This window comes from Xiphophorus couchianus, chromosome 11, assembly GCF_001444195.1.
Source record: "Xiphophorus couchianus chromosome 11, X_couchianus-1.0, whole genome shotgun sequence".
NCBI lineage: Eukaryota > Metazoa > Chordata > Actinopteri > Cyprinodontiformes > Poeciliidae > Xiphophorus > Xiphophorus couchianus.
This window is the reverse complement of record NC_040238.1, coordinates 20,380,424-20,407,910: the sequence shown is the minus strand read 5'-3', so window position 1 is coordinate 20,407,910 and position 27,487 is coordinate 20,380,424. Positions and strand designations below refer to the sequence as shown.

At 38.8% G+C, this 27,487-nt stretch overlaps 3 protein-coding genes across 6 annotated transcripts; 1 reads left to right on the top strand and 2 right to left on the bottom strand.

The window, feature by feature from the left end:
* The first annotated feature begins 1,802 nt into the window (after positions 1-1,802).
* Positions 1,803-10,963, top strand: LOC114153259 (uncharacterized). Its single transcript, XM_028031657.1, has 15 exons — positions 1,803-1,930; positions 2,036-2,167; positions 2,258-2,391; positions 2,474-2,681; positions 2,764-2,961; positions 3,037-3,138; positions 3,237-3,417; positions 3,695-3,806; positions 8,074-8,202; positions 8,419-8,628; positions 8,718-8,934; positions 9,008-9,205; positions 9,282-9,383; positions 9,456-9,636; positions 10,484-10,963. Exons 3-15 carry the CDS (start codon positions 2,266-2,268, stop codon positions 10,596-10,598), a joined length of 2,079 nt encoding a protein of 692 aa, XP_027887458.1. The 5' UTR covers positions 1,803-1,930; positions 2,036-2,167; positions 2,258-2,265; the 3' UTR covers positions 10,599-10,963.
* On the bottom strand, positions 10,559-15,955 carry dnajb13 (DnaJ heat shock protein family (Hsp40) member B13). Of its 3 annotated transcripts, XM_028030847.1 has the most exons (8): positions 15,709-15,913; positions 15,511-15,614; positions 15,060-15,221; positions 14,824-14,972; positions 14,047-14,160; positions 11,361-11,474; positions 11,089-11,165; positions 10,559-10,901 (listed from the first exon to the last, which is right to left on the bottom strand). In XM_028030847.1, the coding sequence occupies exons 1-8, from the start codon at positions 15,774-15,776 to the stop codon at positions 10,736-10,738; spliced, it is 954 nt and encodes a 317-aa protein (XP_027886648.1). In that variant the 5' UTR covers positions 15,777-15,913; the 3' UTR covers positions 10,559-10,735. The 3 variants fall into 3 exon arrangements, with proteins under 3 accessions (XP_027886648.1, XP_027886649.1, XP_027886650.1); XM_028030848.1 differs by lacking the exons at positions 10,559-10,901; positions 11,089-11,165 and adding an exon at positions 11,556-11,574 and having other exon boundaries at positions 15,709-15,945; XM_028030849.1 differs by lacking the exons at positions 10,559-10,901; positions 11,089-11,165; positions 11,361-11,474 and having other exon boundaries at positions 14,798-14,972; positions 15,709-15,955.
* A 985-nt stretch (positions 15,956-16,940) lies between these two features.
* Positions 16,941-26,376, bottom strand: LOC114152810 (ras-related protein Rab-6A). Of its 2 annotated transcripts, none has more exons than XM_028030850.1 (8): positions 26,058-26,376; positions 23,464-23,522; positions 23,329-23,382; positions 22,705-22,810; positions 22,441-22,552; positions 21,664-21,757; positions 19,650-19,716; positions 16,941-18,419 (listed from the first exon to the last, which is right to left on the bottom strand). In XM_028030850.1, the coding sequence occupies exons 1-8, from the start codon at positions 26,125-26,127 to the stop codon at positions 18,355-18,357; spliced, it is 627 nt and encodes a 208-aa protein (XP_027886651.1). In that variant the 5' UTR covers positions 26,128-26,376; the 3' UTR covers positions 16,941-18,354. The 2 variants fall into 2 exon arrangements, with proteins under 2 accessions (XP_027886651.1, XP_027886652.1); XM_028030851.1 differs by lacking the exon at positions 21,664-21,757 and adding an exon at positions 20,373-20,466.
* Positions 26,377-27,487: the final 1,111 nt, after the last annotated feature.

Genomic DNA, 27,487 nt, shown 5'->3' with positions numbered 1-27,487 from the left:
ACGGGCGGAGCTTCAGGCTGGTTGAAGCCGGACTAGTGAGGTGTTTACTGGCCAGACTGTGTGCTCAAAGGTTACCCAAACCGTGTTCTCGAGAAAGTGTGAGCGAGGAAAGTAGATCTCTGTCCCTCCTCAACATTTCTTCACACAGGATGTTGAATGAACTGGGACATCACAATGCTGTCTGGGTTCTTTGTGTCCTGAAACCCTATTGAACGTGTGCAGAGATAACTTTCCCCTTAATCTTATGCATCATTAAGTAACTAACCTTTATGGTTCAAAAACAGTAAATATATTATTCGGTAAACAGTGACTTTATTGTCATAAAGGGTGACTTTATTGTCAACAGACTTGTTTACAAAATAAAACTGAAGGATTTTGAGAAGCTCATCTCATGGTATATGACGTCCTCCCATCTGGCAAACAAATAAACAACCTATGGAACATTTTGACATGACAGATTTTTTTTTATGTGTCCTGTATTTGGCATTTCAGGCATGCCATATTTAGAAGATGGTTGCTCTGCAAAAAGACATCTTAAGATTGCATCCTGACACGTCAGATTTCTGTGATAAACTAAAACAAATCAGAGCCTAATTTTAAAGTAAAAGGAGTATAATTAATAAAAAAAAATCATTTTATAAATAAGAATCTGAACGGTTGAAATTAGATCTAGACTTTGACTGGGCCATTCCAACAGGTTAATACCCTGTGATCGAAACTATTGCATTGCACCTCTGGCTGTATGTTTAGGGATGTTGTCCAGTTGACATCAAAATTAATATCATCTGTGGGGCTAACTTACACAAAGATTGACTGTCACATAAATCCCAAGAAAATACATTAAAGTTTAATATTATAAAATGAAAAAAATCGAAAAAGTTCTAGGAGTATGAATAGCTTTTCAAAGTGCTTTAAAGCTGCAATATTATATATAATGAGATGAAACACTTGCATTTCGAGGGATCAGAATAATGCTGCCTCATGTAACAGCAATTGAATCATCAAATATTTGTGGGGGCACAGTTGTCTGCGCTTACATAAGCTCATCAAGACCCAGCAGCTGCTGTGGAAAGCGACAAACACACAAGCTATTGTGTGTCTATTCTAACCCTTCGCCTCCCAAGTATCTCCCCTCTTTTAGCACGTTCCATTCTGCATCCTGACTATTTGTTGGCTGCAGTTAACAAGCCTGGATGGGACGTCGAAGTGATTGCACTCAGATGTGGCATCCACCCACAGCGGTCCCTTTTTAGGATTGGCTGAGGCAGAAGTAAAGCTGTTCATTAACGTCGGGCGGTTTCGTAACTTTGTCCTCATTGGACGGTTGGTGAAATTCCAAGATCTTCTGAAATGGATCAGAATTTTCTTGTTGGGCACCAACGTCATCATAGAGCGTATGCCTCATTAAAACGTTTAGTACACGCCTCTGAGCTTGATAGGCTGTGCGAGTTATCCAATGGAAAAACAGGGAACACTCTCTGACGTCTGTCCTGTAATACAAGCTGGAATGTTTACAGTTAATGTGGAAATTTACTGTAAACAACAAGCCCTGGATATAAAGGTTCAATTTTACACATGCATCACATTGTTATTATAAAAAAAAAGAGTTAAATTAAGTTCAGAAAAATGTTATGAAAATGGTGTAAATGTCAGTGAGTGCACATCAGTGCCAGTCCTTTATAGAGACACGTGTGGAATCAGATCAACAAGAGCTCAGATATCCTGCTGTGTCACAGACTGGTACACATGATAGTCAAAAAACAGGTGTGGAAAACTTGTCGGGCTGCTAACAGGTCATGTGAAAAAGGTGCCTATAAATTCAGGGGTCCTCTCCGTCCTCAGAGAAACAGTAAGCATCCAGCAGGAAGTACTGGACTAAGGATATTGAGGAACTTATCATTTTTCTTTTAATTGGATTAAAATCTTCAAGGTAAATGTCATATGCTAATTGATGCTTTTAATCGGTATAACAGAATGTTAAATTTTGTCTAAATGGCTTGAGATGCTCAAACTGATGATTACTTGCCTGTTTTAGTGAGCAGTGGTATGCTGGCTGGCTCACTTCTGAGAAAGTTTATGGCCAAAAGCTTTTCAACGACAGAACCCTTCCCAAAGCCGTGTCACATTCTTGAGTAAACTTGAAACTTCTCTGCATCATTTTGTAAAGGTAAGCACAACCACTTAACTCATGTCTAAAGTTGCAATTGAAGGAACACATCTTTAAGAGCAAAGGTGTCTGTTTTTGTACCAATTCCAGAAATAAAAATGGTTACAGTGAAACCGACCGACTTGGTGCCCTCTGCGGGCATTAAGTTCTTTGGAGCAGGCACGGCAGCCTGCATTGCTGACCTCATCACCTTTCCTCTGGATACGGCCAAAGTCAGACTACAGGTAGATACACCTCAAATAGTTACGATTCTAGATGTTTTATTTATGTGCTGCGAAAGATTCATAAACGCCACAATGTACCCAGATCCAGGGCGAGTCTCAAAAGGTTGAAGGATCCGGTGTGCTGAAGTACCGGGGTGTGTTCGGAACCATCAAAACCATGGTGCGCACAGAAGGAGCCAGGAGTCTTTACAACGGACTGGTAGCCGGTCTCCAGAGGCAGATGAGCTTCGCATCTGTTCGAATCGGCCTTTATGACTCCATGAAGCAATTCTACACTCGAGGCACAGAGAGTGAGTTTTATGTGTTTTAAAAAAGTGAAAGAACAATGCAGTTTGTTTCATATTAGCAGGTCCTAACATTCTTGCTGCTCAGGTGCTGGGATTGTTACCCGACTCATGGCAGGCTGCACCACAGGAGCCATGGCTGTGGCTTTTGCACAACCAACAGATGTGGTGAAGGTGCGTTTCCAAGCCCAGGTGCGAGTGGCTGATGGGGAGAGGAGATACAACAGCACCCTGGACGCCTACAAGACAATTGCCAGAGACGAAGGAGTTCGGGGACTTTGGAGAGGTATTGCTTTTTCACTCAATAAGTTACTTCCACACATAAAAAAACACCAGATGTGAACAATATTCTTTCTTCTAGGTTGCATGCCAAACATCACCAGGAATGCCATTGTAAACTGTGCAGAACTGGTCACCTACGACATGATCAAAGAACTCATTTTGAAGTATGACCTAATGACAGGTGAGTGAAAGAATCAATCAACTGACTGCCATCATTTGAAAAATCCTAACACACAAATCCTTGTCACAGGAAGCAACTTATGTTCTGTTCTCCCTCAGACAACCTGCCCTGCCACTTCACAGCTGCCTTTGGTGCTGGCTTCTGCACAACTGTAGTAGCGTCTCCAGTAGATGTGGTTAAAACACGGTTCATGAACTCAGGAAATGGACAGTACACCAGCGCCATCAACTGCGCTCTGACGATGCTGAGAAACGAAGGACCTGCAGCCTTCTATAAAGGGTAAGAGCTAAAAAGAAAATTAAAACTGTATTTTAAGAACTGCTGGGTGAAAAACCAACCAAATGTGGAGAAATTTAGCATCATTGTCGTGGTTGGGTCTGATGTTATTAAAAGTAAACTTGCTCTCTTCTCTAACTTAATAAACTGGGTGTAATTTTATTCTGCTCTAACAACCCTGGCTATGGGTTAAAGAAATACCTCAGTAGTTTTTGGAGTGTAAAAATAACATAACATGCCAGGTACATTTCCTTAAATTCCCGTCTTCTGCTTCTTCTAGATTCATGCCTTCTTTTCTGCGTCTTGGATCTTGGAACATTGTCATGTTTGTGACATATGAACAAATTAAAAGGAGTATGACCAGAGCACAGCAGTACTGGGAGTCACCGTTTTGATTGAAGCTTGTCAGGGACTTCTATTTCAAGAATGCGAAGAAGCAAAAGTCATGACAAGTGGTGTGATGCCGTGAGGAAAAAGTGTGCAACACAGCTGGAAATGAAGAAGTGTTGGGAAAAGGCCCTAACTGTTGAGTTAGGTGGTGGTCTGGCCTTTGAGGACAGGTACTGTACTTCACCACCTGCCAATAAAGACGTGGGTGACAAAAGAATCAGGAACATTCCTGCAAGACCAGGAGGATTCACAGATTACAGCACAACGCATTCATCAGGATTGATATGACCAGAGCTTCCATTACGTATCAGTATAACTGAATTTTGCTCAACGGGATGTCTGATGATGGGATTTTTTATGTTTACAGTGATGAACTTTCCAGTCACGTCGACAGCACTGTTGCATGAGAATTGATATTTAGAAATTTTTCCACAAGAACATTGACCATTTCACTTTTATGTTACCTCCTTTGTCAATATTGCCAAAATGTTGCTGTTGCTTTGGGTGTATGGCTAGGAGTAGATCGCTGACTGTAAACACATTCACGTTTAGTTGAATGTGTTCTCATAGATGGAGAAGTGGTGGAATGTGTGGACAACATCAAGTTCCTGGGCCTCCACACCACATCACGTCTGACCTCTCCTGGAATACAAACACCTCCCACCTGGTGAAGAAAGCACAACAAAGGCTCTTCTTCCTCAGGAAACTGAGACGGGCTGGACTTTCCTCACGGCTGCTCGTGAACTTTTACAGGGCGATGATCGAGAGCATCCTCTGCCTCAACATGACTGTGTGGTATGGTAGCTGCACAGCACTGGAGAGGAAACAACTGACACGGGTGGTGAGAACAGCACAAGGCATTGTGGGATGCCCCCTCCCAGACCTGGACTCCATTTACACAGACCGGGTCAAGAAGAGAGCTGGATCCATAGCGATGGATTCCAGCCACCCGGGCCACAGACTGTTTGTGCCGCTGCCATCAGGCAAGCGGTACAGGAATATACGGACTACAACAAATAGACTGAGAAACAGTTTCTTCCCCACAGCCGTCAGAGCCATTACTCCCTGCCGTCCCCCCCTCCCACACATATCATAACCTCGCAGTCACACATACATATCCCCCACCCCCACACAGCCATATTGTTCTGCACTTTGCACTGTCACATTATCTGTACTTTGCCATAATTGGACCTGCTGCTACTTCTTTGGTGTGGTTGAGTGCCTTTAGTTAATTTAGTTGTATATATTGTTATTATTATTATTGTGTGTTTGCTTATTTATACTGTATATATTTGACCTTTTGCACGGGAGCTGCAATGGAAATTTCGTTGAATTCTGTTCAATGACAATAAATGCTATCTATTCTATTCTATGATTTATTGCTGGTCAATGGGTCATGAAATTAATTTTTCACAACTCAGAACTAAAAATATCAAGTAAAAGTTTGTCTGAAACAGAATTATATTTTAGCTCTATTAGTTTTGCACTTTGTCATTAAACTAGAGATGAGAAAAGAATTGCACTGTTAAATAAAATGCTACATGATAATAGTAAGCCTGCGTCTCCGCAGTTAATACTAACTATTGGATCCAGTAATATGTGACAAATCTAAAGTTTCTGAAGTTACAAATTATTTAGCAATTTCAAACTGCCCCCCAAAAATATCAACTGTCCATAAAAAGGCATGCAGCCTGATCAGGAAAGGGTTTGGTATTGGCTACGTTGAAGAACTGCAGCATGATCTATTTTCACAGCTGGGTGAGTGAGATACGTAGTGGGACAGCGCCATCTTACAGCGATACATGTAGGACAACATGTACCCAAGCCCTGGGTAATAACGCCGCACTTCACAATCCTCAGATATCACATGTATGCTTCGTCTATAATTGTCTAATGACCGCTAGCGGTGCGGACAGACAGTGCAGTTCAAACAAATATCACTTAAAAAAAGTAACTACAACGGCAAACTTGCAAATATCTTTAGACTTAGATATATTTGCAAATTAACATTTGAATTCTTTGGTTTGTCATATGGAAACTTTCTTCATAGCTTTTTTTTTTTTTTTTAGCATTCTATGTGAGAGAACAAGTAGAGCATAATTGTGAAGTAAAGAAAAAACGTGATTTTCAGATTCGTGATGTACGTTCCAGAGTGACGGCAAAGCTCAGGGCTGATGGGAAATGCTGGAAGAAAACCTGTAAGAAGCTGCAAAAGACTTGAGAGAGAAAGGTTCATCTTCTTGCAGCACTTTGACCTTATCCAACCCAATCCATTTATTTATAAAGCACATTTAAAAACAAAAAATGGTTCACAAAAGTGCATCTGAAAAGTAAGCAAAAAGAAAAGTAGATACATAAAACAATGCTAGACAGAAGCATTATACATACATCATACAGAAGAAGAAACAACTAATGTTGCGTCAAACACCATAGAAAAGACATTTAAGGCAGGCTTGCATACTTTGGCAACCTGAATTATTATAAATATGTTCTATAACTTCGCTTTAGCCTCGTCTTGGAACGGTCAGCAGCTGGTCAGCTGACTTTAGAGACTGCAAAGGAGAGTACGGGTGAAGCAAGTCCAAGAGATAGCGTGGATCGAAACCATTAGGATATTTAAAAGCCAACAAAAGAATTTTGAAATCACTTGTCACCCAGAAAGCCAGTACAGAGCAGCGACATCAGGAGTGACGTGTTCTTGTCTGTGCGACTGTTTTTGAACAAGCGGGAGGTCACGGAGGGGAGTTGGTTTGACCCTGAAATATAGCGCACTACAAAAGTCAAGGCATGGGGTAAAAAAAAAATCGTCCCAAGACAAAGTTGTCTTGATTTTGGAAATTTGTCACACTGAGAAAAAAACTTGTTTTTACCACGGATTTGACTTGTGTGTCCAACTCCAGGCTGCTGTCCAATTTCACTCCAGTACTTGTGGCAGTGGATTTTAAATATGGAGTCAAAGAGACAAGATTCACATGCTGGGTGTCACAAGGGCCACGTGGGTAAATTATAAATATCTTAAATATGAAGCCAGAACTACAATTGAATGGATTAGCTCACTGAGGTGTTAGGATGTCTTAATCAACGTTCAGACATAAATACATTGAGGATTTGTGGAAAAACTTGAAAATTGCCATTCACAGAATATCCTTCCAATCAGACTGAGCTTGAGTAATATTGCAAAAAAGAAGAATTTTTGCCTCTATGTGCAAAACTAGTGGAGACATAACGCAAAAAAGATTTGCAGCGATAATTTCAATAAAGTTTGGTTCTACTAAGTGTTGACTGCTTGGAGGTGAATACATATGCACACAACAGTTTTATCTTTTTTTTAAATCAATTAAAAAGAATTAAAACCATGTTTAATCTTCCTTCTCATTATGTAATAGCTTTGATTACCTGCCACATAAAATCCCAGAAAAGACTGCTAAAGATTGAGGTTGTAATGGGACAAAATGTGGAAAATTTCCTTGGATATCTATAACAACTGCAAATTTAATTAAGATTAATGACCGGGTGGTAGTTAATCACTGGACAAAGCAGAAAGAAAAAAAAAAACACTGGAAAAGGTTTTTGACTGAAACTGGTGGCTAGATGATTATGGGTCGAGACATATGGCTCCAATCTGGCGCTCTCTGTGTTTTTGTATGTTCAGCATGACTCAGCGTTTACTTAATAATACACAACACTCCCACCACTAAACGGCTGACTTAAACAAATTGTATATAAAAAAGAAAGAAGTAATAATTTTGATTTGTTGTTACTTTATTTTATAAAAAATATAATGAAGAGCCTTGTTTGCTTGTTGCTGATAATGTTACAATTTTACGTGGAAATTAAATTAGTAATAAAGACAGGAGACAAACCTGCTCTAAAGTCTACATTCATATACAAATAGACTTAGACGACGTTGGTCAGCCTCTTCTGTCTGATTGATCAGCAAACATTGTTCCTATGAGATACCACAGAAAACACGTGCTGCACCATTATGTAACAGCATCACAGCAGTATTTAAAGACACGCTCGCTCTGTCTGTTTCTCTCCGCCCTGCTGCACTTTTCCCCACTCACTGCTTCAGATCCATTCAGACAGTGCCACCTAAAGACCCATCTTAATCTTAACAAATCCCATACAAAAGTAATATTTGATTTATTTTTTTTTTGTTTGAAATATTTTTCTATTTTTGCAGCTTTTTTATTTTGTCAAACTGTTGCCCTGCTCTCAGACTTATGCTTGCTCTGTCAGGACTCAGAGTATGATTTTAATTGACATCATTTCTGCAAGATCTTCTATGGAAAAACAAGGAAGCTGGTTTATAGCTGGAACAACGTTCAGCCAAAGAGACACCTTCAGAGAATCCTGATCTTCTGTGTTTCTGTCGCACTGACTGTTCCAGTAAAGGTAAGAATAAAGCGTTCCATCCGTTTCGTTTAACACATGGATAGATGAAAAGTAAGAGTTTACAAGTTAACTTGTTACTTAAATCAGAAAGATGCATCACTTATCACTAGAAAATTAAGGATCAAGCATGCCATGGAGATTCATTAAGTACAAAAAACGTTATTCTGCTTGGCAGTGTGGAATAGATTTACTAATGGAAAGTCTGTTTTATTTCAGATTTTTGGATCAGATAATTGTCCGGTCCATATACAAACGTTGCCATTGAATTTTAGTTTTAATCCAAAGAGAATAATAAAAAAAATGGTTGGATTTCAGCCAGTGGATGTGCCTCCAACAGCAGCTGTTAAGTTTGTGGGTGCAGGAACTGCAGCCTGCATTGCTGACCTGCTCACATTTCCACTGGATACTGCCAAAGTGCGGCTGCAAGTATGTTAACGTTCTGCATCTTTAAGCTTAAACGCCTTACTTTGTTCCTTATTGGTTAGCTAGTGTGATTTCTTTCACTACCTACACAGGTCCAAGGAGAGACCAGCATCTCTGAAGCAAGGGGGAAAGTTCCTGCAGTAAAATATCGGGGTGTGTTTGGTACCATCATCACCATGGTGCGCACAGAGGGGCCTTTGAGTCTTTACAGCGGGCTGGTTGCAGGGCTCCAAAGACAGATGAGCTTCGCCTCTGTCCGCATTGGTCTCTATGACTCTGTTAAACAGTTCTACACTAAAGGATCTGATCGTAAGTTTCTGTGACTCAAAATATTTTAACTTAAGATGGCCTGCACGAGTCAAAATTGATATCAAATTTTCAGACGTCAGCATCGGCAGTCGTCTGCTTGCGGGATGTACCACAGGAGGAATGGCTGTGGCTCTGGCTCAGCCCACAGATGTGGTGAAAGTCCGTTTTCAGGCACAGGCCAGGTCTAATGAGTGCGCAAGGCGCTACTGTGGCACCATTGATGCTTATAAGACCATTGCTAAGGAGGAAGGCATCCGTGGTCTCTGGAAAGGTTACTTGCGCCTAAGAGATGGTGTCTTAATTACTGCCGTTTAATTTTTTTGACAAATACGTGTGTGTGCACTCAGGCACAGGACCCAACATTGCCCGCAATGCCATCGTTAACTGCACAGAGCTGGTGACATATGACTTCATTAAGGATTTCCTCCTCACCTCCACTCCCCTGTCTGGTAAAGTAGTGGCTTTGGTCCAATGTGAAACACGGGTGTGAATCTGGAACTGTAGCTTCCTGTCCTCCACAGACAACCTGCCTTGCCACTTCGTATCAGCCTTTGGTGCCGGGTTATGCACAACTGTGATCGCTTCCCCAGTGGATGTGGTCAAAACCAGATACATGAACTCCGTTCTCGGCCAGTACAGCAGCGTCCTCAACTGTGCTGCTGCCATGATGGCCAAAGAAGGTCTGCTTGCCTTTTATAAGGGGTAAGGCAAGACTGTAGAGACTTTTCTGAAAGATTTACCACAAGAAGGAGAATATCAGGGGTCAAAAGTACCACAAGCAGAATTAGAATATTTAGATTTTTAAGTAATTTAAATAAAACTGCCAATACATTGAATAAAAATATTTATGTATTTTTTATTGAATAACAATATATATATTTATAAGTTTATAAATATATATATGAATTATATATTTATTTTTATTGAATGTACTTACCGTTTTACTTAAAAATCTAAATATTATTCTAATCAGTTGTCAGTTGTTTAATAACTGTTTACATGTGTGTATATTTTTTAATTACATAATAATTGTCTAACCCAATACTTAAAATTTTGATTTTATTAATGTTAATATTCTTTATTAAACTTGTTCAATTATCTATAAAATGTTATTTTATTTTCAGTACTGTGTGAAATAATTTAAATTATCCCTGTGGCTCATATAAAGATATTAAATACATTTGATTACTTTACACACCTTATCAACTTTATTTCAATATAAACTAATTAAATGGGATATTTAAGTAATGGTTTAAGTATTTGATCATTTATTGAACTCTGTCCCAATAAGATGTGAAGTTTGTGGGTGGGGCTTGCGCTGTTATGACTACAAATATTTGGTTTGCAATCCAAGGTGACAGTTTAATTGACTTTATGGGGCTCTGGATCTACAAAACATATAGATGGTTGTACCAGATACAGAATTTGTGATCTATTTTATAAATGTTTATCAGCTGACTGATTCACTGTGTTGTGGTGTTTTTGGCTCTTGGTGGCTGTAACAAAAGGCTGATAAAAAACAATGTTTTTCTGTTTTCTCCCGATTTAGCTTCATGCCATCGTTCTTACGGCTGGGCTCCTGGAACGTGGTGATGTTTGTCACATACGAGCAGCTGAAGCGAGCTTTGATGGCAGCGAATCACAGCCGAACAGCTTTATTATAACCACTGAAGCTTACCTGAAGGCTGCTACTGGAAAACAGCTGCCTTCCATTTAGCTTTCTTTCAGTGCACACTTCGGTTCATACCTAATGCAGTAAACCTTTTTTAAAGTTTTTGGGAGTGCCACACATTTAGCTAAACTAGTGTGAATATTTCAGATTTAGAGCTTGTTTGATCAGATGCTTGCTTTCAGCGCAGAGCTTTTCTGGGAATTCAATGTCAAAGGTGAGGATGAGGCTTCCTCTCTGGGTCGGATCCTGCGGCAGCGGCATTCCCTCTCCACTCAGCACTTTTTTGTACGACTGGCTGGTTCATCATGGGGAAAAAAAGAAAGTGGTGCTGATATTAAAACATACACTTGACGCAGAGTGGCTGTATTTTTGACACCATGTGTGTTTGTTGTTGATCTTTGACCTCTAATAGGAAGCTTCTGCAAAATCCAGAAGAATAAATGAATGCCGTTCGGTAGGCCTTTCCATGAGAAAGCACTTACTGCACAATGTCATTGACAGGAATGGTGAGCAGCTTGCCATCTAGTGTCTCCACATTCACAGAGAAGCCAGTCAGGGCCTGTTGAGAGGGGAATATGTTAAGTTTGCAGCTGTAGAGCTTCTTCTGATTATCGCACTACGTCACCAAATCCTTAATAGACAAATAAAAAAACTGAATTTTCTGACAGATATTTTCATATTTGTAGGAAGGAAAGAAAAACTTGGAAGAAAAGGACACAATTATGGCAGACAATAAAACACAGACATGACCCACCATCTCCAGAGAGATCTTGGCCTTGAAGATGAGGTCACTGAGCTGTCTTGTAAACGAATGATGAGGCTTCTCCCGCACTATGAACACAATGTCTGCAGGGATGCAGTTTGGTCCCTGCAGATAAAACACAACAGGATGACTAACCTGGTCTAAAAGGACGACGCCTGAATGAGTTTGAATTTCCTCAAATCTGACCTTTCAAGATTCAAGATTACTTTATTCATCCCCAGAGGGAAATTATTTTGTCCAAATAGCACAAAAATACAAAAAACATAAATAGAGTTAAAGCACAACAGCTTGTTCTTATATGGTAAAACATGACAATGTGTATAAGTAAAATCCTAAAAATTATTTTCAATAAACCATACCTGTTATAACACTCAACATATATGCCAAGAAATTCTGTATAATATATAGATATAAAAAAATTGCACACTGTATGAAAACAGTGTGCAGAATCAGGGGCACTGCCAGGAATCTTGGGCCCCATGACAAAAAATTTAATTGGCCCCCCCTGCGCAGCTGCTGTCACAATTTTTTGAGTCTATCTGATCTATCAAAAGCATCACAATTTTAAAGCCTTGCTTACTTTGGTCCAATACTGATAAGTAGCACAATATTTACTGCTCATGAATTTTACATCCAACACTCAGTATGCAAGTAGGTTGCTTAAATTTTTTCTATTAGTTTTAGTTTACTGAAATGTCTCTCCCAATGAGCAACAGTCATAGGCAACATGCAAAACACACATAAAGCAATCCAGACTTCTCAAAAAATGCTATGTAGTTGCATTTTATTCAAGCTGCAGTATATAACTTTAATAAAAAATATGTTTTCTCCATATTTGTTAAAGCTGTCACCATGTCAGGACAGTTTGTTATGAGACAGATAATCTGCGAAAACAATCAATCTCCTCCACCTGCTCCTTGAGCTGCTATTACTGGCTAAAGTAATGCAACGTTCCGACCAAAACAACCAATCAGAACTAGGAGGAGGGTCTTAGGGCGGTCAATCAACTTCATTCACTAAATGTGCTAATATTGGAAAAACAACAAATCATTACAGGAACATCATTTATCTGCCGTCACTGGTAGCTATGTTAACTAGACTGAGCATTTACAACAGGCTATGCTAGCTGCAGCATAGCACAAAGCGAAGGGCAGGAGGATGAGCAGCACCACATGAGATTGTGATTGACAGCACTAAAACTCTCCTGCCACTGACTGGTTGTTTCTAGCACTTTGAGAAAGCAGAGGAAATACATTTTTCACAGATTATCTCTCATACCATACTGTCACAACATAATGACGGTTTTAACAAATATGTGAAATTTTTTTATTTTTTTTAATAAAAGTTACATACTGCAGCTTTAATTTCCCTCAGGAGAGGGCAGGTCAGGAGGGACGTGGGTTAGAGTTGCTGCTGACTGACTTATCTGTTAAGTGGTAAAAAGTACAGTGACAAGTTAAATATATGAATATCTTGGTTTTTTTCCCCTTAATTCATTAGATGCTACTGAAATGGACGCACACAGCAGTCTGTAGCTAAGCTAACTATGCTAAATGGTTAATAATCTCACGCAGTCTACCCACCTGTCTTGGAGAAAAACTTGGTTATAAATTGACACTCTTGCCTTTTTGTCTCTCCCTCTCTTTATTTTTTTTTGAAAACCTGACTTAATTATTTTTCTTAGCAGCATAGTAACAGCCAAAGTAGTTTGTGTTTTCCACTGTCTGCTGCTGAACACCGTCACCATCAAGCTCCAAGCAGGAACGAACCATTTCATGCAGATCCAGGGGGGCTCAGGGCAAATATGGATGTGTTTTTTAGTCTGGGAGGGGGAACATTATATTTTTACTGCTAAAAACAATCTTCGAAAATACCTGTCCTGTCCAGGACCTGAAATTGGCCCCAATTTTTTTTAGTTTATTTCTATGAAAAAAAAAAAATAAATAAATTGTGGAGGGCCCCTTGTTGGTCAGGGGCCCTTAGTAGTGTCATAACCTTCCCCCCCTTTGGGCGCCCCTGTGCAGAATAGCACAATGTGTCAAACCCAAGGCTCGTGAGCCACATCCGGCCCGCCGTAGCTTTTTATGTGGCCCTCTAGATTCTAGACTAAACACTAAATGTGCTTAAATATTATGTTTTCAATCAAATCCGTGCAGTTTTTATCTGTGTACTGCCAAATAATATCAATCAGTCCCTCCATTTTCTTGAGAATTATTGTGGAAATTCGTGCAAAATCAACAAATCCCTGCACTTTTCTGCACTAAAAATTGGAAGTTTATTGAATACTTTTCTCAAAAATTGCCAAAAACTTACTTACTGGCACTAGACAGCTGGCTCAGCCTTAATTAATGTCAGGTTATAGTCCATGATCTATACAGCGAGTGGTAAAAAGTCGCATTTACCGTCATAAATATGCACAAATATCACAAATATTTCCAAATTAGTACCTCAAACACTTTGATTTTTATTGCAAAAAATCACAAAAAAGTATCACAAAATTCTGGAGGGACTGAAAAGATGTTCAATAATATTTAATTTTAAGAATTCATTGCTATTTTAACAGTTTGTGAACTGGTTTTATCAATACATTCTGGCACAACCCGCCCTTGAAGAGCATTCATGATCATGATTTGGCCCAAAACGAAAATGAGTTTGACACCTTTGAGATAGAGTATACCTGATCTCCCTCTTTGGTGAAAACGATTCTGGTGCCTTCCGTCCATCCAGGTTTTACTTCGATAGTCAGAATCTTTTCCTTGATACTGGAAGTTTGTTCGTCCTCATTCATAACCTGCAACACACACGACAAAATGTAGAAAACCCCACTTTTCAATAATAAGAAAGCCATCGTATCTATAGGAGGACGCAAGTTTTTGGCCTATTGGTCTGAAAATTTTTACCATAGCTCAGAGATGATGCAATAATGAAGGAGGACAACCATCAAAAACCCTGATGTTTGAAGATTGCACACAAGCACGATGAGGATCTTAAACATACACTGAAACTGGGGAGTCAATACAGGAAGCTAACGTCTTCTGGACAGGCCTAGTCCTTAAACCCCATGGAAACAGTGCGGACAATAATTCAAAACTTGTGTGGATTAAAGAAAATCCACAATAAGCCCAAACTTGTTCATCAAATAGTTTTTTTTAATCAACTGAAACTTGTGTCGTATTATAGGATCAACCTGAAAAACACATCATCAGAAGACATGCTGAAGACGAACGTATGCAAACTTCTGACCAGTGCTGTACCTGTACATGGTAATCCAGTATTTTTTTCTGTTTTGACATATTGTTAGATTAACGTCTATGTTGTGACTTGTACCACTTCAAGAATCACAGCACTCCAGAAGCACTCCATTTAATGGACATATGAATGATTTAACGTAGGAAGAGCACTGGGCAGAGGAGGGGGGAAAAAAACACCTCTCTAATATGTTAGTAGCATCTACCCTGCGAGAAATCTTAATCTTCTTTATGCATCCGTGGAAGAGATCATCCAGGGACAAAGGGAGATCTCTTTCTATTGGAGAATCTTGTGTTTTCTCGACTCCTACCACCAGGGAGCTGAACTGAAGAGCTGATTCTATGGTGTGAAAATCTGCAGGAAAGACAACACGCAATAAATTCAGCAGCTTTGAATTAAAAATAAAAGGTACAATATGGCTTTTGAATGCACTTTTCTCACCTGCAAATGGGTTGTCACCTCCAAAGAACTGTCTGAACGTTTTGTCAGGATTGCCATGGTAGGTATATTTGGAGGACCAAGTTCCACCACTGGTAAACTCTACAGGGATACCACCTTTGAGTCCCTCGTCACCGAATTTGTCATAGGTTGCCTTTTTTCTTGCTGAAAAGGAATAGATTTGTAAAATGTTGTCAATTTACAACTATAAACTTTAATGTGATTTTTTTTTTTGACGGATTTTCTGTGATAGACCAACAACGTAGTGACGAGGAAGGAAAATCATAAATGTATTTCTTATTAGCATTTACAAATAAGAGTCTGAAAAGTGTTGCATATATTTGCATTTAGCACACTAAATCAACATCTCATGGATGTAAATAATTTCGCAAGGCATTGTGGGAGCAGTTTGTAAGCAGCAGCAGCATTCAGTGTGGACTCAGAGCAAACTCACGGTCACTGAGAACATCGTAGGCTTCACCCAGCTCGTGGAATATCACCTTACTTCCAAGTTCTTTGTTTTTACACGGATGAAACTTCAACGCAAGACGTCGGTATCTACGTAAATATAATAATAATAATAAAAAAACGGTAACGTTTTCACAAACAGCCTGATTTAAAAAAAAAAAAAAAAAAAGTAAGTGGAACTTACGCCTTTTTGATATCCGCATCGGTTGCGTTTCTGTTTAGCTCAAGAGTCTCGTAGTAATCACGGTTCATGGTGAGGTTAAACACTTGCAGCTCGCTAGCTGCCTGAGAAAATACAAAACTTCAACTCGCGTTGAAAAATCGACTAAGACGAAGCAGCCTGGTGCGTGTTGATGTCGGTTGCCATGGTGAGGGAAGTCTAGAATGCTCTCGCGAGGTTTGAAGACATTATATGGCGCCTGAATAGCAGATAAAAATTTGTTAAAAAAAAACAAACTTAGAAAGGTCAAAGGCACACTTTTTATTTTTCGAGACCTGTAATAAATTACTAATATTATTACCAGTGCAACTATTGATACATTAATTCTTGAGACACAGCAGGTCACTTCGTATTTCTTACTTATGTTGCTATGATATAACCTTCAAATAACATGCTAATTTGTATTTTATTTAGTATTGCTTTATTTTTTAGCAATTTGTTGCGTCAGTCTTACAAATTATCCTACGTTGTGACGCCAAAGCTATTGAAATGGCGTGCTTATTTTTGTTCGTACTCACTTCATCAAACATGCAAAGCTCTACGTGTAGAAGAAAACCAACCATTGACTGACCCCAGTCATGGTGAAGCATGGTGGTGGCAGCATTATGCTGTGGGGATTCTGATTATTTTCTGCAGCGGAAACAGGGAGGCTGATCGTAGCTGATGAGAATATGGTTGCAGCAGACTGTTCACTGTTCAGCAAGACTTCAGTCCTTAAACATTCAGTCATGGCTTTGAGGTATAATGAATATAATTCCATGTAGTTTTAGCAGATGTGCACATTATTAACCAAGAGGGACTGAAGTAATTAAAAAATAAGCACTTTTTAGATTTTTATTAGTAAAAAAAAAAAAAAAGTGCAAACCATGTTTCATTTCTTGGTCATTTAATTTATGTAGTACTTTGTGTTGGTCTATTGCATAAAATGCACTTGTTTGTGGGGCTTGAAGTGACATGGAAATATCTCACTTTTACAAGGCATACTAAATGTTGGTATTTTACTGCATGACAAATATGGAGTCTTAAAGAATCTAGGCATTTAGTTTACCTCAACAACAGTTCAAATAAACATTTTTGCTTCTTTTAAATAGACTACTGTACTTGATTTACATACAGCATGTCAAAGCTGAATTATGAGGGGACATACGGGTCATTATTAGGTGTTTTTTTTATGTGCGACACATGAATTACATCAGTTGTGAGAAGTGTAAATTTATTCTTTCATTTAAAACCATTCCAGACAGAAATGTTAACAACTATACTATACATACTGGACTCTCCTGCATATGTTCTCACAAGAATTGCACAATATCATCAGTATGATCGAACTCCCATCCAGAGGAGCCAGACAAAACAGCAGAATCCGTCACAGACTCTGTCAAAGCTCGTCTGGAAGAATGCATATCTTAGTAGCGATTCAGGACTCGTTACCACAAGGGAAAATATTACTGGTCATAAAAAAAAAGAAAAGAAGAAGCATGAATCCAACAGAAATAAATATTTCAAGTCATTGTAGATTAAATACATGTGTTGATAAATCACTAATAAAAAAATCAAAGCCAAAAAGTAGAAATAAGCAAAAATAAAACAAAGTTCTGAAAGTGTTCAAACAATATCATACGAAACCTGACGCCAAGGAAGCCCTCTACGATTTTAGCCTAAAAAGCTACAATTTTCCCCATCCATATAGTTTGTGTTGGGTTTTAAGTGAAAATCCTCTCTTTAAAACTACAATCAAAGGGGAGAAAAAAAAAGTCTATGAAACTTTAGGGAAAAAGCTGACTTAAAAAAAAAAACTTGGAGGACATGCAGGGGCAGGACGGTGAATGAGGCTGACAAATTGTGTAACGTTTATGAGGCGTTAAAAATCTTGTAGTGCGAATCTGATGTGTTTTCATAATATGTGCTCATAAAAAGGTGACAGAATATTCTCTGACAGCTCAGGCAACATAATTTTTAGAGTAAGGTCTCTGCCTCCGACTTTAGCTGCATCACAGAGACGGTGTGATAGTAATTAAACTGAACATGCTCCCACTTAAATTCCCACACTGTACTCGATTAATAAAAGAAGTTTGTTCACCACCAATTTAAAATCAGAAAGTCTTCCAAATCTTTCATATACGGCATAAAATATGTCAAGTGACAAATGCACACAACATTCACACAGTGTACTAGGCTTAAAGCAGTGTTCTTCTGTTAAAATGAATATTCTCCCTCTGAAAACACAAACCTGGACAGATAACTTACAGCAGACATTCGCTTTCGGTTTGGTAAGGAAAATAAAAGATGTAAAGAAATACACCAATATGACCGATAGCATCTGCAACAACATATTCTTCTGAAATGACTGAAAACAGGAGCTCTATGTAAAGGTGAGCTCCACGTGTGTCTGTGGTTTCAGTACATATGTCAGTTACAGTGTGATGTTCAGTTTTAGTGATATGTGGCTTTCAGAGCATCAGAATGAAAGCGCGGGTGGAGTCACGGCGGCCGAAGGTAATGGGTGTGTAGTGTTCTCAGTCGGACTGGGGACTGGAGGCGGGTGTGGTGAAGGGAAGATTTACAGAAAGACCGGCTTCCAGGAAAACGCCTGCGGAACGGCTGACAACTCTAGCAGGAACAGCCTCCTTCGCTGACCGGTTGCTCGGGTGGTTTCTCCAACTTTATGTCGATCACTGCAGGGTTGGTGGATTAAGGAACAACACAGAGCAAGAAAAAATGTGCCGATTTAAAGAGGAACTAAAGCACTGCAGCCAACACCTAAACAGGAAACAACTGGAGGAAAGGGATGTTGAACAAAGTGATTATAAAAGTCACACTAAGCACTAACTAATCATTCAAACATGAAGAAAACATACCACCACATTTTAGCTGAGGTTTTGTTCTTATGTTTAAGATTTACCACTGGCAATTTATCCTCAACTGCTAAAAGAAACCCAGAGAGTTTCACCAACTCAAATTAAAGACTTCTTAAGACCATTATCAATTAAATTTAAGGCCTGTATCACAACATATATGTGTAAATAAAAGACCTGAAGGCTTTCGAGGAAGAAATGGTACTACTTGTGAGATTATCTATAGATATTGTCACATTCTTAACTTTAGTAGAAGACATTAAATGCCATTCCTTTTGATCTTTTTCCCTTATTTGTCACCATAGCTGCATCCGTGGCTCCATTCTCTATTGGTTTCTTACTCTACTTCTCAGATGGATTTCCTTCTACAGCAACAACTTTGTTGAAGTAAAATTCTTCAATAGGAAGGACTAGTGCTTGATGAACATTGTAAATTTGCACTTATCCATAGAAGGCAGAAAAAGCTTGTTGGCTAGCTAGCCAGGGTATATTAGCAGTTTGTTAGCAATAGCCTGAGCCACCTCGAGTTACAAAATGCACTGAAAATTCCTGCATGTGACTCAAACTGTTGCCTGATGAAAAGTCCCATGAGAAAAAATATACAGTATATATACATAGAATATATGAGGTTCAATAGTCCTGCCACAACAAAATTTAAGGCATATTCAAGGACATCTTACATTAAAAAAATAAATAAATTTAAGACCTTAATTTTAAATACATACATTTGAGACTTTTTAATGATTTGCAGACACGTTATTAAAACCTTGCAGAGCAATCATTTTGCAAACTTTGTTTATACTTTAGACCTTTAGGGAAGGCGCTCTTTTTAGACCATACTAAATCTGCAGCTGGATGTCCTTGGAAAACTAAATCTAAAGCGACTCATAGGTTAAATGACAAAAGTGAGACGTCATAAAGCTGCGCTGGACTTTCCCCGTGGCAAGGATTATATGCAAGATTTGATATGAGGTGACATTAGAGAGCAAGGAGACCTCCCAACTCCTCTGTCATGTCAGGCGAAGACAATGACGAGCACACAAAGGATACTGTCCTCTCTATTCTTGTCCTGTGTGGTATCCATGCCAGGGAGGGCGGCTGCCACGCGGCGGAAAAGCTGCAGGAAAGACAAGCGGACGAATATCGTCAGGAATATTTTCAGGACAGAACAACCAGTCGAAACAAGCACGCATGCAGTGTGATCACATTATTTTATAGCATAAGTTCACCTCAAGCTCTAACAAAGCAAACACACCCAACAGAGCTTTGTCAAATCCGACAGTGATTAAGGCGCTTGTGTTGGGGCTCCTGCATGAACATGCATCTGATAAGTCAAGAGGCCTACAAAAAAAACATGGAGTGCCTTTCTAGTGCAACTGAGCCGCTGATGGTGTAATTTTTTTAAATTGATTAATGGATCCTCGTGAGATATATTTAATCAAGATGCAGAGCATGCACATCCCCAATAAACTGCAAGAAATGAAATAACTTTCCATAACCAAGATTTCACAGTAACAAACATTTACTGCGAAAATCAAGAAAGGCTAGTCGTTGGTTTGCAAACTCGTACCCATCCTGAAGACGTTTGATCAAAACTTGGCCAAATCATTACGCACAACAGTTGGGCGAGAGCTTGAAAAGCAAAATCATGCTCCTCATTGGAAGCAGACGCTTAAAGCATATGTCTAGCACGCATGCGTGTAGAACAGAAGTCAATCTAAACAGGGCAGCGAGTGCTGTGGACGCACACTCACAAGCGTGCGCAGCCTCTACCTGTTTGACATTGTAGCTTGTCTTTGCACTCGTTTCAATAAACAGAACATTCATCTCTTTCGCTCTCTGCTCTCCTTCTTCTGTGGTTATCTGTCTGCGAGTCCCAACAAACGAACAAACACCCACCGTGACACGCATCACAGACATCGAAACACAGACAGAAGAAAAAAAAAATTGTGATTATATTGAAGTGAAATAATAAGCCGTGCTCCTCCTTGCTGCAACTGGCACTGCTGCTCAAGAACCAAAAGTCTCCCGGTGCAATTTTAAAAACTTTAATATGTACTGAGTTGCAGTTAAATTCAAAGTTTGCTCAGTGCAGGGCCAGCAGAAAGTATCAATACTCCTTAAACGTTTTGACAATCTACTCTTCTACACCCACAAATGTGTTTTTATTGTGATTATATGTGACAGACCAACACAAAGTAGTGCATAATAAATGGACAAATGACGAATGGCTTTTAATTTTTAGTAGCTCCTTTTACTCTGGTGTTGCGAAGAAAAACACAATGCAACCAGCTTCCTCCAGATTTAGTAAACAGAGCCCACATGTGTGTGTGTGACATAAACTGTATAAATCCAGCTGGTCCCTTCAGTTTTCCTTCCTACAGGTAAAACAATGTTAAACATAAAGCCAGAGTGATGATGAAGTGGATTGGTTAAAAGCACATTTCTAAGTTAAAATGACTCAATGACCAAAATCCAAGAAATGATGAGTGTCAGGGTTGAAAACTAAAGTGCATAAATGCTCTACATCCACTGTGAGCTTGAGCTGTTAGAAAAAAAAAAGATGAATTGGTAAAAAATGTTGCAAGGGCTGCTAGAATGATACCCCCAAAAAACTTGCAGCTGTAATTGCAGCTAAATGTGATGCAAAAAACTATTGACTCAGCCGAGCTGAATAAAAATCCACACTGCACGTTCACATTTTTATTGGTAAAAAAAATAATATTCAAATCCACAAAACCTTATCCTTCCACTTCTTGTTTATGCACAAGTTTGTGTTGATCTATCACACAAAATCCCAACAACATACACTGAGGTTAGAGGCTGCAATGTAAAAAGGGGTATGAATACTGCATAAGGCACCATAGATAATAAATATTTCCAATATCCAGGAAATATCAAGAAAAGTATGAGTTATTTGCACATTTGGAAGAACTAAAAAAATAAATAAATAAAATCTTGCTCAGTTGCAACTTTTCTTTATTTGCTACAGAAGGAAGCTTTTGGCAGAGAAGCTGCAGCACCAGCAGCAGGACTTCAGAGCACGACTCAGAGACACACTTACCTGCTTCACGTTGTATCCTGCTTTCGCACTAGTCTCAATAAACATTACATTTAGTTCTTTGGCTTTCCGTTCACCCTCCTCAATAGATACTTGCCTGTGGTAGATAAGGAAGTTAAAAGATGCACAGCCAGACAGATGAAAATACAAGTTTATATAGAGGAGAGAAAAATAAAAGTCCTACAATACAGACAGACAGAGATCAGAAATGCAGAAATGATGAAGTCGATTATTGCTCTGACATCCATAAAGAGGAGAAAAAATAAACTCATCTGATGTAACGCTGCTTTGGAAAAGTTATTAATAACAAGCAAGTTGTAATTAAACAGGCAGCATAATGTGTCATTGAAATAGCTCTCCTCTATTAAACCTTTAACGACATTTTTACCAGAATTGCACTGATAAGTAGTTCATATGAAGAGCACAGCAGATGCGCAGTTCCACTAGGCACTTGCTAATTGATGCTGACTAGTCTGAAGGAGCTGAGTGGGGGATTGTGGGAAAGGGGTGTACTGTGAGGCGGAAGCTTGGAAACTGCACCTGTGAGGAGGTGCTGCGCCTCAAAAAGAAGAGGAGCTGTTGCCACAAGAGCTTAAAGGATTTCTCAAACATGCATGAAAGAATCAAGGCAACACTTCAAGTATGTTTTTGATGAGGGAATAACATTATAACATGATGTAAAACTCAAAAAAGTTAATTTTACATAATGATGTCCCTTTAATAATATTAATCTGCCTTTTTACACTTAAAAGACAAAGGCAAGAAAGATGAACAACTAACCTTTTGTCTGCAAGGTCTGTCTTGTTTCCCACCAACATGATAATGACATCACTTCCTCTCTCTGTTCTGACATCATCAATCCACTTTGTGGTTTGTTGGAAAGAGTTGACATCTGGATGAAAGAAAAAGCGGAAACAGATCAACACTATTAGGGAGATGGAAACATTTTTTACGTTAGAAATTTATTAAAGAGTCTGAAATTTAACTGAAGTTTTTGTACACAAAGTATAACTGAACAGACGGAGCTTATATTGTGTCACCTACTTGTAATGTCATACACAACGACAGCAGCGGCTGAATCTCTGATGTAACTTGGGATCAGGCTGCGAAATCGCTCCTGCCCCGCTGTGTCCCACAACTGTAACCTGATCTGTGGGCCAGGGAGAGGATGGAACAAAAAATATAAAAAAAGAAAAGAAATAAAGAGAGAATGGAAATAAAAAAAAAACAGATAAATGAGCTAAGTTAATGTGGCCAAAACAAATCGAAACAAAACCAAATAAAGAAAGACGGATGGGGAAAAAATAAGAGAAACAGACAGAGCGTAGGGCATGCAGGTCGAGAATGACCATCAGAGAAAGCAAGCTGTCTGGGCCTGGAGGGGAAATAAATAAATAATCACCCTTCACTTGTCACCATCCCTCTTCTTCTGATCAAGTAAGGTGTTTTCATTTAAAAAAAAATGGGATGAGAGATAGATGGAGGGGTAGGAAGGAGACGGAGAAGACTTAAGTTGAAGGAGTAAGCACTGAGTGAATATACGGACTGTCCAGAGGGAACAGTGTCCTGATCACAAAATCACCAAGCCATAAAAAAATAAATAAGCACAACAAAATCACCCAACACATGAGAATCCCTGAACATTTGTAGCACTGGAAACAAACTTACTGTTCTGTCTTCAAGGTACATGGTTTTTGACAGGAAATCTATTCCTATTGTGGCCTGAAAATAGATGAGAAATTATGAATTAACTCATCCACTGCAGACATAAAGAATGGTGACTTAAAAACAGTGATGGCTCACTTGGTACGTATTGTCGAAGCTGTCATACATGAACCTGGTGATCAATGACGTCTTTCCCACTGAGACACAAATGGAAAGAAAAAAAAACCCATTTAGTTCAAACTGGGAGATTATTCAGCTGCTAAAGGCCATCAAAGTAATGACCTTTCAAAGTAAAAGGGCTAAATTACTGATTAAAATATGCCATTGCTCTGCAACAGGATGATTAAATCAAACTGACCATTTAGTTTGACGTAAAGTCCAAAATAAGTCTAAGAAAAACTACACTAAAAATAAGGACTTACTGTATATATACAGCTGACCTTAGTAAAAATATTTCACTATAAACAAACACACCAAGACCATTTTTAGCTTACCTGTAATGACATTTCTAATATTAATTCAAAAGAGCTGCTTTTGAAATATTTAAAATATGGTGGTGAAACATATTAAATCCATTTACGGCACCTGGAATAATCCTTTGGTTAAATGGAAAAGCAAACTATAGCTTTTAAAGAAAGGTATTTAATTTTTCATGTTCTCCATTTATAACAGTGCCTTCCAAAATGTCCAACCTCTGACCCACAAAATAAAAATCTAAGAGGGTCATGACCCCGACTCTTGGTTGAGCGTACAAGCATTTTATCCTGAGTCAGTTAAAAACTGGTAAAATGGCAACACAAGCAGAATCAACTGTCAATATATTGACCTATAAGTTGACTTAATTTATTCAAGAGCCGTCTTTTATCTTAAAACACTCATACATGCTTTCTCACAGCTATTTATGTTATTTTCTCAAGAGGATCTCACATTGACATATTTGTGACCCCAGCTTTAAGAGCTGATGTTTTATACAAACTCCTCACTTGTACACAAGTGCAAAACAAATGTGTTGTTTTTTTTTTAACAGCTGAACTTATGACGTCTCGCTGAGTTCTGGGACTGTGGTGCTCAGCCACACACTGTGACTTTTTGGTGAGCTCAGGTTACAGTATCAGTTACAATGTGCATCAAGTGACAGAGACATGGCTAAAGTCAACACAGCTGGTTCTGCGGACGCAAAGACCCACAGCCGACAAACAAAATCAATCTGTTACACGTGGAAAAGACAACAAAACTTACCCAAAGATGGGAAACTAATCTTTTTTTAGATTATATCACGACAAATACAGCAATAATTGAATCACATAGACTGGTATAGATGCTGATAGAACAGTAACTATGAGTTATTACAGTCAAACAATGCTTATTTTGAGTGTTTGATTTTCAGCATAACTTTGCTTGCTTTCAATTTTCACATTCTGGTTAAGTTGTCTCTTTAAATTTGCATTGTTTTCTGGCTGTATATTTAAACATAAAATAGTTTGGTCACTACATATTACATACACAGCAATAGGCCAGTATACAACACAATGAAACTACAGAACCACATTTACCCATTTATTTCCCAGGTCAATACCAATTTTTTTTATTTTCTTTGAGGTCTAACCTGCTAATTATAATTTTATCTGATTACTTCTTATCATAAGGACGATGCAACAATCGAAACTGGTGAATGTTTAACTGGTGCACTAATTAAAACGTCTTTATTCACAGAAAAATATTCAAAAACAAAGTTATTAAAGTTATCAACTTAGAAATTCCATCTTAAATTTTTTGTACGCGAGTAGTTATAATTTGTATAACAGTACTACTGCCTTATTAAAAATAAAATATAAAACTTGGCTGACATCAATACAAGCGTCCAGTCATTAAATGGGAATCATATTTATGATTTTATGTGGAATAGCAGTGGTTTTCCAGCACACACATAAGCCTGTGGCTCATCAATTCTCTTTAATTATGGGCTGAGTTATCCTACTGTGTGGTAAATACAGCTCCCATCTGTACAGCAAAGTTTGATTAAAATAAAACCAGAAACCCCAAATTTAGTCCCACGCTTATCTTGTTGCTCAGCTTTAAAAAGCCTGAGGAATAAGTAAACACTGTACCACTGAAAATAAAATTCCTTATTCCCTTCCTAAAGCTTAATTCACATTGGGCAGGTGAGGTGGGCTCAGGCTGGGAAAGGGGGGCAATAAGGATGGGGTATTTCAGGAATGCTACCAGATAGGTCTGTGTAATTATGAAGTGCCTCAAGGGTGGAAAAAATACCTAGTCATCATAGTTCATGCACTTTCACCGACATTGATGGCTTCCTTATAAAACAACACACTATCAATAGATTCAATTCTCGATTATAACTCATGTTTTCGACTAATTAACCAGTCATCGAAGTTTCCCATTACTTTACAATTTCTTTTTCCTATGAGCAACACCGCGTCAGAGTGAGCAACTACGTGAATGCGTCAGTTTCCTTAATCAAGAGTCATATCTGGAAGGGAGTGACGAGCAGGTCCAAGAAGCAGCCAGCGTGGACAAACACACGGCATCAACAGTGTCGCAATGCTCCCAAAGTGCCAACACAGTCCGTGTAACGATATGCGGCTAACGCTAGCCCGGCTAACAGCTCGGCGTCAATCCCCACAACGAGCTATTAAAATCGGCTGCGTTTCTTACAGACAGCAGCGCTACTTTCCTTTCAACCAGTTACGACGGGATGTGTTTAAACTTACCACTTTGTTCCCCGAGAAAGACCAGTTTAAATTTTCTTAAAGGGTTTCCGAAGTCTCCGGCCGCAGACATGACTGAATATAATGGTACTTTCTGAGCTTTCGCAGCAGCTGGTGTCAGTTATTAAAGGTCCACTATCCGCAGCGTTTTACTGGTTTTCCAACGCTGATAAATGGCCACTCGGCGATGCTAGTTGCTCCAGAGCTTCCCCTTGTAGCTTTAATACTTGTTGGATAAGTCAGTCACTACTGCGGCCAAGTTAGCATTACTACAGTCTCTTTAACTGTCTACCAGCTAGCTGGATAACTTCTTCCTTAGACACAAAGTGAACATTGTTCGAGTGACAATCATGCTGCCCCCTAGTGATTGAATTAGACCAAGTCAGGTGCTCTGACTGAGAAACAAAATGATAAATTTAACCCGAAAAGGCAGGATTTTTCTCATTTATTCTGCTGGGTATTTAAAACCCTATAGTACTAACTTAGATAAATGTAAATTCGTCCATATTTTCTACATTGATACGTACTGGTCTAAAATTTAAATCACAAGTGAAAGACGTGTTATGCTTTGCTGTGTCCAGAAGGGGGCGGTCGTACACCACAGCTTAGATTTTACATACTAAGCATTTTTTATGATAATCTAATCATGAGTTCTGCGGAAGCTGGCTTGATTAATGTCTCACATAATTAGTGACTGATAAATCCTTTGTTATTAGAGCTAGGTGAAATCTATCTGAGCAAGTCTCCTCGTATTTATTACAGTCGCAAGTTTTTAAAAATATATATTTAATTATCCAAAATTAATTAACATTTAGCCCTTACACACATATTTAAAATCGACATAATATAGGACAGAGACACTTTTTTTGACAAGTTTTACCATTAGTTAAAGGGTTAATACTTGTTTTTTGTTGTTGTTTTTTGTTTTACCATCTTCTGTTATCTACTGTAGTTCTCACTGCAATTAGCATGTGTGTGCTTCTAAATTCACTGCAGTGGTGCCAGCCTCTGTTGGCAACCATGTTTTGTTTTCTATAAAAAAAGAAAGCCAACTGGCCATAATTATTTCTGTGAAGAAAATGGAATCGTCGTTTAGGGAAAGCAGCATTTACAGTGGGTGTGATATTGGACTTTTTTGTTCAGTTGTCATCACATTACTTTGTGTGCAAGACCCACTGAACTGCTTGTGGCCTCCAGCTGATGGGACAGCAGCTGTCTGTTTACAAGATGGCTTAGTTCAGAGTGCTTTGCAAATGTTTTTATGCTACTAAAACTTGTGCACATTTGTTACATGACAACATTATTAAATAGGGATTCTATAAGACATTATAGAATGGGGATTCTATCATTTTTAAATGATAAGAAAACATATATATGGTTTTCACATTTCTTACATTTCACCTTGAAGCCATCATCCTCAGTGTAGCGTGGCA

Coding starts and splice junctions, on each gene's coding strand:
- LOC114153259 (XM_028031657.1), top strand. CDS start 2,266: ATGGTTACAGTGAAACCGACCGACTTGGTGCCCTCTGCGGGCATTAAG. Junction 2,962..3,036: donor AGTTCGGGGACTTTGGAGAG/GTATTGCTTTTT, acceptor TCTTTCTTCTAG/GTTGCATGCCAAACATCACC. Junction 3,418..3,694: donor CCTGCAGCCTTCTATAAAGG/GTAAGAGCTAAA, acceptor TGCTTCTTCTAG/ATTCATGCCTTCTTTTCTGC.
- dnajb13 (XM_028030847.1), bottom strand. CDS start 15,776: ATGAACCGTGATTACTACGAGACTCTTGAGCTAAACAGAAACGCAACC. Junction 15,222..15,510: donor CTACGATGTTCTCAGTGACC/GTGAGTTTGCTC, acceptor ATTCCTTTTCAG/CAAGAAAAAAGGCAACCTAT. Junction 11,475..14,046: donor TCACCAAAGAGGGAGATCAG/GTATACTCTATC, acceptor TTTTATCTGCAG/GGACCAAACTGCATCCCTGC.
- LOC114152810 (XM_028030850.1), bottom strand. CDS start 26,127: ATGTCTGCGGCCGGAGACTTCGGAAACCCTTTAAGAAAATTTAAACTG. Junction 22,811..23,328: donor TGTACCTTGAAGACAGAACA/GTAAGTTTGTTT, acceptor CCTGGCCCACAG/ATCAGGTTACAGTTGTGGGA. Junction 21,758..22,440: donor ACAGACCTTGCAGACAAAAG/GTTAGTTGTTCA, acceptor TATCTACCACAG/GCAAGTATCTATTGAGGAGG.